Below are 12,862 nucleotides of genomic sequence, written 5' to 3' on the forward strand. Positions count from 1 at the left end.
GAGGAACATATAAGTCAATTGGTAAAAACATTTTGCATGTTAAATTTTAAAAGGCTCTTTGTAATGTTAGAGTTAGCAAATATTTACCTTTGTTTTTGGAGGTAACGTACACTTCTTTTGTTTGTTTTTGCCACAGAGTAAAGCCGTCCCCAGCTGAAGGAGTCAAGTCCAACCCATCCAAGAGACACAGGGATCGTTTGAATGCAGAATTAGATCGCTTGGCTAGCCTGCTGCCTTTCCCTCAAGATGTTATCGCCAAACTGGATAAGCTGTCTGTGCTTAGGCTTAGCGTCAGTTACCTGAGAGCCAAAAGCTTCTTTGATGGTAAGAGTTGGGGATTTATTTGTGTTTGGACTGCTTGTAAAATTCTGTTCATAATTTATGTTTATTTCAGCTGTTTAAGCACTTAAAATCATTAAATTTATCTATATTTTAATGGAACATCCAGTTGCATGGTTATGTACAATGTAACTACATAAAGTAAGCTTTCCAGTTTCTTGAAAACCAAATGTATTTGCTTACATTTCACTTAAATCACCAGACTTTCAAGGCTTTATGTTTGGAAGTAATAATGCCCTTAATGAGTCTTCCAGTCCTGTTACATAGCCTTTCAGAAATATTGAAGAAATGATTTCCCCTCCCCCCCTCCGAAAATCACCTTCATAAAACTATTACTGTTCATTACATTGCGTATGACTTTTCCATCACCTGGACATTTTACTTGATGAAGCATCAAAAGTGAATTCATTTTGATGTAAAGTAGTTGCTAGTGCCTTTTCCTATAATTTACTGCAGATGTGGCCTGTAAAGAAGCAGAGGCAAAGTCTTTCCTGTGTTCATGCCCTGCTCAGTGCAGAGCATGAGGGATCAGGAAGACAGCTATGGTTTTCTGATTGTGTGGGCAGATTTTCCTTGATCTCGGCCCTGGCAAGCATAATACAATGAGTGCTAATGAGGCCAAAAACATATGTTCTCTTATACCATCTGAAAGCTGGCAAAGGAGTTTTACCCCTCTCCTTCAATATCTGAATTGTTCTCTAGTGGTGAGATAGGGTGATTGGCTTCATGCCAGTTTCTTCAAAGGCGGAAATTGGTCCTGTTCATTACTGGAATAAAACAGGAAGGTTGTATTCAAGTAAATGGCCTATTTTTTTTTATCAATCAGTGAAGTTTTACAATATTATAACAAAGATGGAATTATATTGATCAGATGCAGATATTAAGGAATCTTATTTAGAGTGACGTTAACATTAAATTATAAGTTTTTTTTCAGCAGAGCTCTTTGGACCTTATAATAACCTGTGTCCTCACCAGCTACCAGTTTAAAGTTTTGGCCTCTTGGTAGTTTCTCAGTACCATGGGTAATAGGACTAACTGCCTAAGATAGCTTCCCTTTTTCCCTGCAGGACTACAAAGCATTTCTCCTCACTTATGGTAACTAGTGGCTTCAATTTGGTAATGCTCGTAAATTTATATCCTACGTTTTGTTGATTGAGGTAGAGGTACAATGTTGAAAATGGGAAGATCATCTTTTATACTATTTCAATGTACTTAATTAACACTGTATGAATCTATTTCAGAGGAAACTTACCCACCGAAGGAGAAATAAGTGTTTTCACGTACATAGCAAACAACAAAAACTGAGTTAGTACAGAGAGTTTCACAATCTGGCCGTACAACGCCTCTTGTAGATCTACCTTTTTGGTGAAATGTTTCGTGTAGTTAAATAATATACCCTATCTACATATAGAATAAATCTGATAAGTGCAGGAATGAGCACTTTGATTGTCACCTTGAGCGCCTAGACTGAGCCAACAGGTCCACGTTATTAACACAGCATGCTGAACTAAAGGGAAACTCTAAATGAATAACAGGATGCAAATGGGGGGGTGTGTAAATTCCTGCGGAAAGTAAAATATAAACGCGTAATCATATGATCTTGTTTGAAAGGAAACCCAAGTTTTTGCTGTAACAATAGATATTTTTTCAAAGAAAACACTTGCATTTTTCCAAGTTTAAATAATCCTGAGTGGATGTCTGTTTTCTGAAGGCGGAAGTCTGTGAAAGAAAGAACTGTTTTGTAAATGACATCGCAAATAGAAGTTATATCAATTTGAATAAATGTACCTCACTTAAATGTCAAAAAAATTTAGTTGCTGTTTTAAAAGCCAAGCATAAAAGGGGTTTTTTGCTTCCCCCCCCCCCCCATCATTAAGATGGTACAGAATTGTCTCCAGTGGTAAAGCAAGATGAGTTATTCTGCAGTCTCAAGATTAAGATGCAATAGAATTCTGCCACCCATACCTTATTTCAGAGTTTAGGAAGTAGGTGTACTCTTTTTCTTTTCTGTGACCTTCAAAAATCTTCCTTTTCTCTGTTGATGATTGATTATATTCTTCTCAGCTGTTGCTTTTGGGTGTTACGGTTGTTATTGTTAAATTAAAGTTATTCAGTGTCTGCTGTTGAATAATTCTTCTGGATCACTGCTCCTTTAGATACATTAGTTCAATGGCACTGTAGCTGCCTGTGTGGTTAGGTTAGTCTCAAGTCAGCATTAGTGTCAGAAGGCTTTCTGTATCCATATGTCAAGTACTGTGGCATACTCTTGTGCATACTAGACTTTTTCTTAACTATAGATCTTTAAGGTCAAAAAATCAGTAGTAGCTTAAAACAATGTCTTTTCAGCCTACTTCATCATGAAGTCAAAGTTTTTGCACAGTGAGTCACACCTGAGAAGTGATTTAAGTTATTACTGGTTTTCAGCTGTGATGTAATACCTGCGTATACCGAAACAGATTAGCAGTCCTCAGAGTCAAGCAGGTTAGCTTAAATCACTGGTGAAGGATTTACTTTGTGCGTGCAAGTTTGTAAGAGACAAGGATACATCAGACAGGTGTCTGCTGAAGGGCAGTAATGGCTTTATAGTTTGTCCTGGTATTATTTCATCCTGTTCTGATGGTAAGTGCCAATGCATGTGTGCATTCAATGGTGAAAATATAAAGAAGTAGAATATGGAGCACTTCCTTGTGTGTGCGTGTGGGTCAGTGTGAGTTCAGCGTCTGGAGCACAACTGGATGATCATTTAGGCATAGCCTGTGTTCACGGTGCATACAAAATGAAAAAGCCCTTTTGCTTTTAGCTTTAGTCCTTACAGAATCAATTTATAAGGATTTAAATACCTTACTACAGTAAGAAACAACATTTACAATGAGTCTTCCTAAGCTTTTGGATAAGTTACAGGGATGAACAGGGATAAAAGTAGAGTTAGTATGACTAATCGTTATTTTTTACATGTTAGGGGCACTGTTAAAATACCTTTTTATAAGGTGTGTTAAAGATTAAGGAAAGGCTTACGGAAGTTGTAGCACTACGCATGTGTATCAATACACTAGGAAATAAATTTAACACATTCGTTATTAATTATGCTTTCATCCCTTTTGCTAAGAATTCCTGTGGTTTCTAGTATGTGTGTTCTTGCCCCCCCCCCCCCCCCCAAAACTTGCTGGAGAGTATTCAGCAATTACAGAAGAAAGTTTCTGTTCAAAATTAGTTTCTTATGTTTTATGCAAATGATTCGGGCAAGCACAACAATAACAACATAAGTTTTTTGAGTTTTTTTTTTTTCCCCCCCAGTAAGTTTGCATTGCCAAATTTTATTTTGTGATATAACTAACACACATTCTTTGGCATAACATGGCTTAAATTTGCAATGCACCTGTTGTCATCACATAAAATATCTTTCATATAATGTATTTTTCTTTTGATGCCCACTGTTCATGCATAGTGCATATTTTGGAGAATGTACTGCATGTGGTTTCTGCTCTGAAGAGTATATCCTAAGATAAAACACACAGATGGGCAAAGTGGGAGACAAAGGATCTGTTCTGTCACAGTGAGAATGGCTGTCGAGCTGACGTAGTCTAGCTGATATAGACAACTCTTTTGCCAAGTGTTCAGTCTGGTTCTGAAACAGAAACCCCCAATTACAAAATAAGTAGATCTGTTGTGTTATTCTTGTTTTAATCAATTACTTTTGTTTCAGACAATTATATTTACCTGACTTGTTTGTCTAATGCAGCTTTCCTCATATATTTTTTTGAAAGTGCAACTTTCCTTTCCTGTTTATCCTCTTTCTCCATTTTTCCTACTGTATACATAGATGCTTCTGACTCCCAAGTTAGGAAAAGCTAAACCTCTCCAGAATAGATCAGTGGAATCTGGCTGCAGTTACAACTTGCAAGTCTTTATGTTGATGCCATATAGGAATGCACTGTTGCCAGCAATTTCTTATGGCTCTGATGAGTATTTTTTGACTCATGACTCCCCTTTGAGCTATTTTTCACCTCTAAGTTTGAGAGATAGTGAGTGTGTAGTGTGTGGGATTTTTATTTTTGTAGGGTGCCACCTGATATTTTTATGCAAAAAAGTTAAATGGGGAATCCGTCACAGCTCTTAGTGGTTCTTCTAGCAATAATATGCTTCTGATAAACAATTATGCAGACTTCTGTTTGATTACCGACATAGGTGCTTATGCCTTTCTGTGCCCAATCGGAGAACATTTCAGTACTCAGTATCTACCATATGAATTCATTTTCACTTTTTGAATGAGCTATTTTGAATCTTAGAGTGTTGTGGGAAAAAATTGAAAAAAAAAAATCAAATTCTCTTTTGTATCATCTCTCACCTTCCCCCCACCCATCCAAAATCATTCCAAAGTATGGGCCTTCAAATTGTATGGTTATTTCAGTATCATACAATAGTGTCTCATACAATTCATGTTATTTCCTAATCCCTGCTTGTTCTTCCATGCTGCTATTCCTCAGTGTTTCTGTTTTGCTCCCTGCTCCACCCTGAGATTCATACTGACCATACTGACCGTTTGCGGTTGGTCTGCTACAGGCTAAATTATATAACAGAACGTAAGTAAGGATTTAGGCTTTGAAGTTCTACATTTTGTTCCTCAAAAATGGTGATCAGAGCCAGGTAGCTGTAACGTTGCCTTAAGTCTCAAAATGTGTATGTTTGCCTTCTGATTCTTTGATCAGAAACACTTCACTCTTGGGAATGCTATGTCACAAGGCATGTAACTTGCTTTTAACCCACAAAACTGAGTAGCCCTATACCTGTATAGATTGATATGTCTTCCATTTAATAAATCTTATACCTACATCTAACATTTAATGGCTTTGCATATCAGAAAGTAATTGCTTAATATGTCAATATATTTGTTGGATAAAAGGAGAAATTAGGTGCAAAAACTGATAGTTTATGTTCAAGATTTCTTTTTCTGGATTGTTACGCTATATTTTCTCAGTAGTAATATTCTTAATCGCTGTTAGGACTCCCTTTGCAGGGAAGAGAAGTAAAAGGTTCTCTCTTCTATTTGTGTTTCTTAATCAAAAGCATACGGAAAGCCAGTGAAGGAACCTCTTACATACCACAAAGCTCTTGTAACATTTCTTAAAAAAACAGTCCCAGCATGAATAGTATTCTGATTTTTTTTTTTTTTTCCTGTAGCAATTGTTAATGCAGATACATATACATAATTTTAAGTGTACTGTTCTAGGCTTTGCTCTGAATACCTATTCCCATGAATAGTCTCATTTGGGTAACGTATATTTTAGGCTCTGATCTTGCAAAGTTAACCATATAAATGCTCCTGGAATTGGCATTGTTATGGTTGGTATGATACTCAACTACCAAAATGGGTAGAAATATAAAAAGACTAACCTCAGGAAATACTTCTTTTCTGACACTATGTATATTCCAAATCTTGTGATCTTTGTTGATGTTTCTATTGCTGTACTGTAGCACCTGAAAATAAGAGGTTGGGCCCTTGTTGTTTTTGTTATACAAACCACAATACCTGGTGATCCCTCCTCCAAGCATAGTTTGAGTTGAGAACTGTAGTTAGAGGTGGCATCAGGCTTGCAGTGTGTCTTCTGTGGACTTTGTAATTCACCCACTTGAATTTGTGCAAATATAGTTTGCTTGGCTACAATCTTAAAATATAATTAATAATATAATAATTATTATAATATTATAATAATTATTAATAATATAATAATAGTAATTTAAAATTTGAGTGTGAATGCTCTTTAACCATGTGTACAAATAATCTGTAAATGCTGAAATGGCCTTTTTTAATGCTGTGTGTGCCTTTATGACTCAGCAGTTTTGCTCCTGTGTGTGCTTGTTGATATCTGCAATGCCCTAGCTTTTCCTGTTTGACTTTATCTGTATTCTGATAAGGAATTAAGACTTGCTTGTATGACTGAGCTCTGTAGATGTTTACAGTTCTAACCACTTATAACATAGTATGTAAACACAAACCTTAGCTCTGGTAAAACAGTTTCTGCTCTGTAAATGCTGTGATAGAGCCATGCTGGTTAAAGAATGATTGTTTTGTGAATCATTTGGGCAATCTAACGAGATAACTAGAATTAGCTTCTAGTTACCAGAGCTGGGTTATGGTGTGATAGGCTAATTCATAACTTGTTTTTAGGAGAATCCAAAAAAGTAAAGTGCTCTTTAGAGTTTCAGATGATATATTGACAACTGTTTCCTGGGGCAAAACTTGTGAGAGTCCTGCATTTCAGTGCAGTAATGGACTGTCAAAGCTGTATGTTTTAACGAGGCATGATGTTAATGATGAAATTTAGTTATTCCAGAAATTTAAACGAAGCAAACTGTAAGAACCAGAACAGAGTTATCTCAAACTGATTTAAGAAAATGGAATTTTGCTGTTCGCAGACATTAAAAGGGATGCACAAATAGGAATTAGTTGCCATCAGTGATGCATGCCAATCTCTGTTTTTAATTGAACAGAGAGAGAACTTTTTTTTTCTGCTAAATAACTGGCTCTTGGAAATTCAACCCGTGTACCTTTTAAATTGGTTACTATCACACATTCATGCGGGCCATCATAATGTACTTCTAACAGACTAAGAGACATACGTATTTGGCCCCTCAAAACAAATTTTAAATGATCGCAAAAACTTACGGAAGCAAGTCTCAGTTTTTTTGGTCAAATAAGCTGACTACCCCATTGGATTCTGTCATCCCCTTTTCAGTGTCACAGTGCGAGTTTCTGTGGGCCAGTACAGGATATTCTGAAGATTTAAACTGTTTAGCTTTTCTTCATACTGAAGTATTCAAGCTTAGTGAATTCATTTTTGCCTTTTAGTGTCTACATTTGACTTACAAACTAAAGGATGATTTCTGTAATGAATATGCCACATATCTTGATTTAAATATATGCTGTGTTTGGAGGAGAAGTTAATGGCAGCTCCCAGTCTACTTGTTGCTCTACCGTTTGTTTCGTTATGTAGTCTTTTCAGACAATGATAAGAGGAAGCATATCTAGGGCAGACGATCCCAGTCTTTTTTCCTTGCTCTTCTCGTGGCTTTTTTATTTTATTTTTTATTTTGTTTTGACACTATCGTGCTCTATATGCTCTTGTATGTAGTATCTTACCTGGGGCCAAGGATTTCATCACGTTAAGATGTTGGAGTACATCTGGTATCATGCTGGTACACACTGATAATTAAGGCTTCTATTAATATTCTTTCTTGACCTATTTAATGGGAAGCCTTGTGGACAGGTGGAGCCTAATATATGTAGTTTTGTGTTTTGTAGCGGAGCCTTAAAAAGGATAGTAGTACAAATATGGTTTCCTGGTCAGTATGCGCCTCAGCATAAATTCTGAATGAGTTATACCCACGGACGAGGAAGAGAAAGAATTGCCCTTATTTGTGCAACCCATCAGAATCTGAAGGCAGAATGCAATGATTATGGCCTTCTGTAGGACGTTCAACGTAGTGGGGTTTAGATTTTGAGCCCTGTAAGAGTTTTCAGGAGTGCATCAGACTGTGTATTTCTGAGGTGTCCACCTTTTCTCTGCTAGCCTTATGCTTTTTCAAGCTCCGTTAGCTGATTGCGGGCCCTCTGCTGGAACACTTGCAATTCCCTTCTGCATTTAAGAGGATCAGCTTCCTTGAATCCCACAGTGTTTCTTATAACATGGATATATTCTTCTGAATTGACTAATGACTTAGTCAAGTGAAGAAATTTTTCCTCAGCTTTTATCTTATGAAAATGCTATTCCCCTTAATCGTGGAATTAAGGGGAAATGATGTCTGACCAAACTGATTGCCTTCTGTGATGGATGCCTGGTTCTGTGGACAGGGGGAGAGCAGTGGGTATAGTTTCCCTTGACTTTAGTCAAGGTGTTCAGTATAGTATCTTGTTATTTTCTTATAACCAAACTGAAGAGTTTTGGTTTAGATACGTGGACTCTGGGGGGAGGGAGGGAGGAATTGGCAGGACCACTGGGCTCAAAGGGTCATGATCAGCAGTCCAGTTGGTGGCCTGTTACTTGTTGTGTCCCCTTAGGGTTTAATCTTGGGGCCAATACTGCAACCTGGACTATGGGGCAAAGTGTTCCCTCAGCAAGTTCATGGATGATACTAAATGCAGGGAAGCGGTTGATATGCTAGAGAGCAGGGTTGCTTTTCAGAGAGACCTTAGCGGGCTGGAGAAACGAGATGAATTTCAGCAAAGGCAAATGCAGAGCCCTGCCTCATGGGAATTGCCCCATGCAACGATATGCATTTAGGACTGACTAGCTAGAAAGTAGCTTTGTGGAAAAGGATCTGGGGTCCTGGTGGACAGCAATTTGAGCATATGTCAGCAATGTTCCCTTTGCAGTGAAGACCAACTGTATCCCGGGCTGCGTTAGCAAGAGTGTAGCCAGCAGGTCCAGTGAAGTGATTCTTTCCCATTGTTTGGCATTTGAGACTACATCAGAGCACTGCATCCGTTTTTGGATTTCCAAGTATAAAACTCATTAAGTGGAGCAATTCCAGTGGATGGCCATCAGTATGATTAGGGAGGTGAAGTGAAAGACACTTGAGGAGAGGCTGAGAGATCTGGGTTTGTTTGGCCTTTAGAAGAGAAGACCAAGTGGAGATTCTTGTTGCTACCTTAAACTAATTACTTAACAGGAGCATACAGAGAAGATGGAATCTTCTCAGAACTGTGCAGCGATAGGACAAGAGGTAGTGGACACAAATTACAACATGGGAAGTTCAAATTGGATATGAGGAAACATAATGTAGGTTGGCCCTGCCTTGAGCAGGGGTTATACCAGATGACCTCCAGAGGTCTCTTCCTAACCTAAACCATTACATTCCTGAGATAACTCGCTCAATCCAGTCCAAGCCCATTTTGATTGTAGGAATTGAGAATTAGCTGTTCCTGCTGCATCCGCCAATTCCTATTTGCTATTTAATCCTCTGCTTCTCTGGTAGCAGATAAGAAGTGGCATATTGTCTAGTGGCTACTGCTGTATCCCCTTCCAGCAAGAAGGCTGTTTTTGCTGCCTCTGGCAGTTCTGGGAAGAGACAGTCTGCTCTGCGGAACGTTCCTCTAGGTCTGTCCTGAGTAGTCCTTTTCACATCTCCCTCCATGTAAGAGAACTGAGGCCTAACCCTATCCCTAAACAGTAGCCTATAAAGAGCAGGAGGAGGCTAGAGATTTCTGCAAAGAACAAGAGAGGACATGTCTTACAGATTGAGGACGTATGCATGGCTTTAACAGGATAGGTCAATGGGTCTTAACACGTTAAGACTGAAACGAGACCCCTATCTCAAGCAGAGAGAAGATGATCTTGGGCAGGAAGGGAAGCAGATCGCCAAAAGTCCAATTAAAGCATTACATAGGAGTTATCAAACATTCAGAAAACTCTTCTGTTAAATTATTCAGCCTGGCCTTTACTGCGGAAAAGTTCCGAGTTTGCATAGAGAAGCAACATCCATCTTTTTGGTGGACTATATTATTTTTTTTTCCCTTCAATTTAAATAAGACGTCTCTATTTGAAATTGCTTAATTGTTACTATCTTTATAAACCAAGGGTTGTACTTGAATGTTCTTGTAAAGAAACCTTCCAAACCCACTCCCATATCATTTTTTGATGCTATTGTGGCAAAACACATCACACACTGTTAGCAGAATAATTACACTGTCCTGTTTCATTCTATGATGTGAAATAAAATTGACACTTTCGTTTTTTCAGTTGAAATTCACCAGCCAAAAGACCTATCAAGTTTCCATTGAGCCATCAACTGAGTGAAGCCAAAGTTAAGGCATTGTTTCCATATCCAATAAAAAGGGGGGGAAAAATGGACTTCAGTTAAACATTAAGTGCCGGGTCTAAGTTTGAGAGAAGAATTCTTTACTGAAACCACTTGAAGCTTTTTAAAAAGCAAGAAAATAACTGTGAACTATAAAGGGAATATGAAAATCACTTTAGGTTCCTAGACTTTGTAGTAAAAGTGACTGTTGATATAAAAACCTGAGAACAGTTATGTCTGGAAGACTTTTTGGGAGGTTTTTATTTTTTGAGGGATGGAGTGTCTATAAATTACCAAGAGTTTAACAGTTTGTTTCAGAACTAGCAATTTAATTTAGAAATGTTTGTGGAGATGTTTATTTAGAAATGTTTAATTTAGAAATATTTGTGGTTTAATTTAGAAATGTGTTTGAACTGCCATTTTCTACTTGAAAGTGCCAAATAAAAAGCATAACAAATAGATGATAACTTTTAAACAAAATAATCTGAATAGCTTTATGCATAAATTCTCTGCGTTGTTCTAAAGTATGGACAAAAAGCTATAGGAAAAAGCCTTCTGTTTTAAAAACTAGAGATGCAATACAAAAACATTATAGGCAGGTGACTCTGAATCTAAGCTCAACTTACCATCAATCTCACTATGTAAGGAAGTAAATCATCTCTTTTTCTTTGACTTTTTTCCTCATCCCAAATAAGTTAGCAAGTCTCTTCTCCATCGTTTCTTCCCTCCCTCCCTCCCTCTCTCTCTCTTTCTCTTTTTTTTTTTTTTTTTTTTGGGTGGCTGAAGCAGTTTCCTCTTGATAGGTCTGATGGTAAGTAAAAACTTGCAGGCATGCACTTCTACCTGACCTTTGTTTCATCTACAGACTGGGGAAGATGTAGCCAGGCAATTTATTGAATGGCAAATACCTCAGAAGAAACGTGGGTGTACCAGGAAATGGTTTGAGTGATTCAGCAGGTGACTCTGTTCTTTGCAACAGTTATGGAACAAGATTTCATTGCCTTTAAATCTTGAAACCACAAGCAGTGTGCAGTTTGGTATGTGGTTGTTAAGCTTCAAAGCTCAAGTGAGAGTTGATGAGTTTGAGCAACTGTATGTTTTGAGATTTACTTTTCTGTTTTAAAGTAAATGGAAAAAGGTGAAGTAAGAACTTAAGCTCCCTTTGTGTGTGTGTGTTTAAAAAAAAAAAAAACAACAACTAAACTACAGTTCTGACATCAGCTGACTCAGTACAATTGGAGAGCCATAAAAGCACTGCACACTAGTTGCTGTTCTACTACTGAATAGAAATGTCATGTAGTAATAGTCATCCTTCAGGGTTGTTTCCACCCACCCACCCCTACCTTATTTGCTCTACTCTTAGTTGAGAAGATTTACTACTCTGGTATTAGAAGTTCAGAAATTCCCAGACAGCATATAGGTACCAATGACCTTCTCAGGCGACAACCCTAATAATTTATTTCTGCTCCTACGTTTGCAGTATGTTAACCTATCTACCTTCTTACTGCTGCCCCAAAATGGGACTGCTTCTTACCTTTCAACTCCCACATAAGTCTTGTTTGGTCTGTCATGTTCCTGTGCCCCTTTGTTCTCACAAACTGGAACCCTAGGTATGTGCTCCAGATGGAAGTACTCTGAGCCAAAAGCACAAACATACTTGTAGGCTTTAATGGGATGTGCTTTTCCTGGGTAGTGGTTGCAACAGCTTCTGATTTTTACCAGGCTCTGGAGCTGTGGCTACTGATGCCTACCACGCACATAAGATAACTTTGAAGTGGCTTGCATACCACAGTCTGGGAACGTCTGCTTTCAGTAGTGCAAGTGTTTGTATGAGCTAAGACTAAGTCTTCCAAATGCAATTTTTGAACTCTCGTTTTTGGAGGTAGACACATGTTGACTTAGTGTGGTGTTTCTGGAGTGATTAATTAGCCCCCTGTGAACTAAGCTTAGTATCACTCAGTCAGAATCACTTAAGAAAAAACCACACAACTCAATTGTTGGTTTTTCCATCTACTTAAGAAAACATAGCAGTGTGTTAAGTACCACTTTGCGGCAACTGAAGATATGTCCCCCTTTTATGGGAGACAACTGGGTAAACATTTAATGTTCAACACTGTTACTCTTTCTTGAAGAGGAAAAAAAAAAAAAAAGGAGGGGGGGCATAAGAATGTGCAAAAAGCCCTTTGGCCTGTGTTCAGCCCTTCTGTATAGCAGGGCAAGAGAACCGTTAGAGTTGCTATGTTGCTTTAAAGCTAGGAAGAGTGTTTCTGTGATGTTATAACTTCAACTATGTTTACAAATGTCACAGTTACTGTTAGTGCTTTTAAAAGGAACATTGACTCTTATATGGTGTCATTTTGTATGAGAAATAATTCATGTACTCTGCAACTTATGTTTTGCTTTAAAGGCACAGCAGGCATTTCTGTGTAAGCTAGCAGGATTGATTAACGTCATCTGCCATGCAAAATAAGGAAGACTAACTTTATAAACTGTCTCTCAATTTATGTTTCGTTTCTGTAGTTTTTCTTTTGAAGTGGAGGAATAGAATATTATGCAAGGTATTGAAAATGCAAATAGTTCTAAAAATGTTGAGGAGGGAACAATTCATTACTTTAGTCATAATTTTTCTTTAGTTGCCAATACAACTTTACTAGTTGGTAGTAGTAAATCTTAGAGACTAACAGCTGTGATTTCAGGAGTGGGATTTAGCCAACAGTTTGTATATCTG

At 37.8% G+C, this 12,862-nt stretch overlaps 1 protein-coding gene across 1 annotated transcript in view; it reads left to right on the forward strand.

Annotated features, from left to right (window-relative positions):
* The window catches only part of AHR (aryl hydrocarbon receptor), a 69,105-nt gene that overhangs the window by 8,057 nt on the left and 48,186 nt on the right, over positions 1–12,862 (forward strand). The window contains 1 exon segment of the mRNA XM_068935034.1: positions 137–324. Within this exon segment, the coding sequence (XP_068791135.1) occupies positions 137–324 (188 nt within the window).

Source organism: Struthio camelus, chromosome 2 (assembly GCF_040807025.1).
Source record: "Struthio camelus isolate bStrCam1 chromosome 2, bStrCam1.hap1, whole genome shotgun sequence".
Taxonomy (NCBI): domain Eukaryota; kingdom Metazoa; phylum Chordata; class Aves; order Struthioniformes; family Struthionidae; genus Struthio; species Struthio camelus.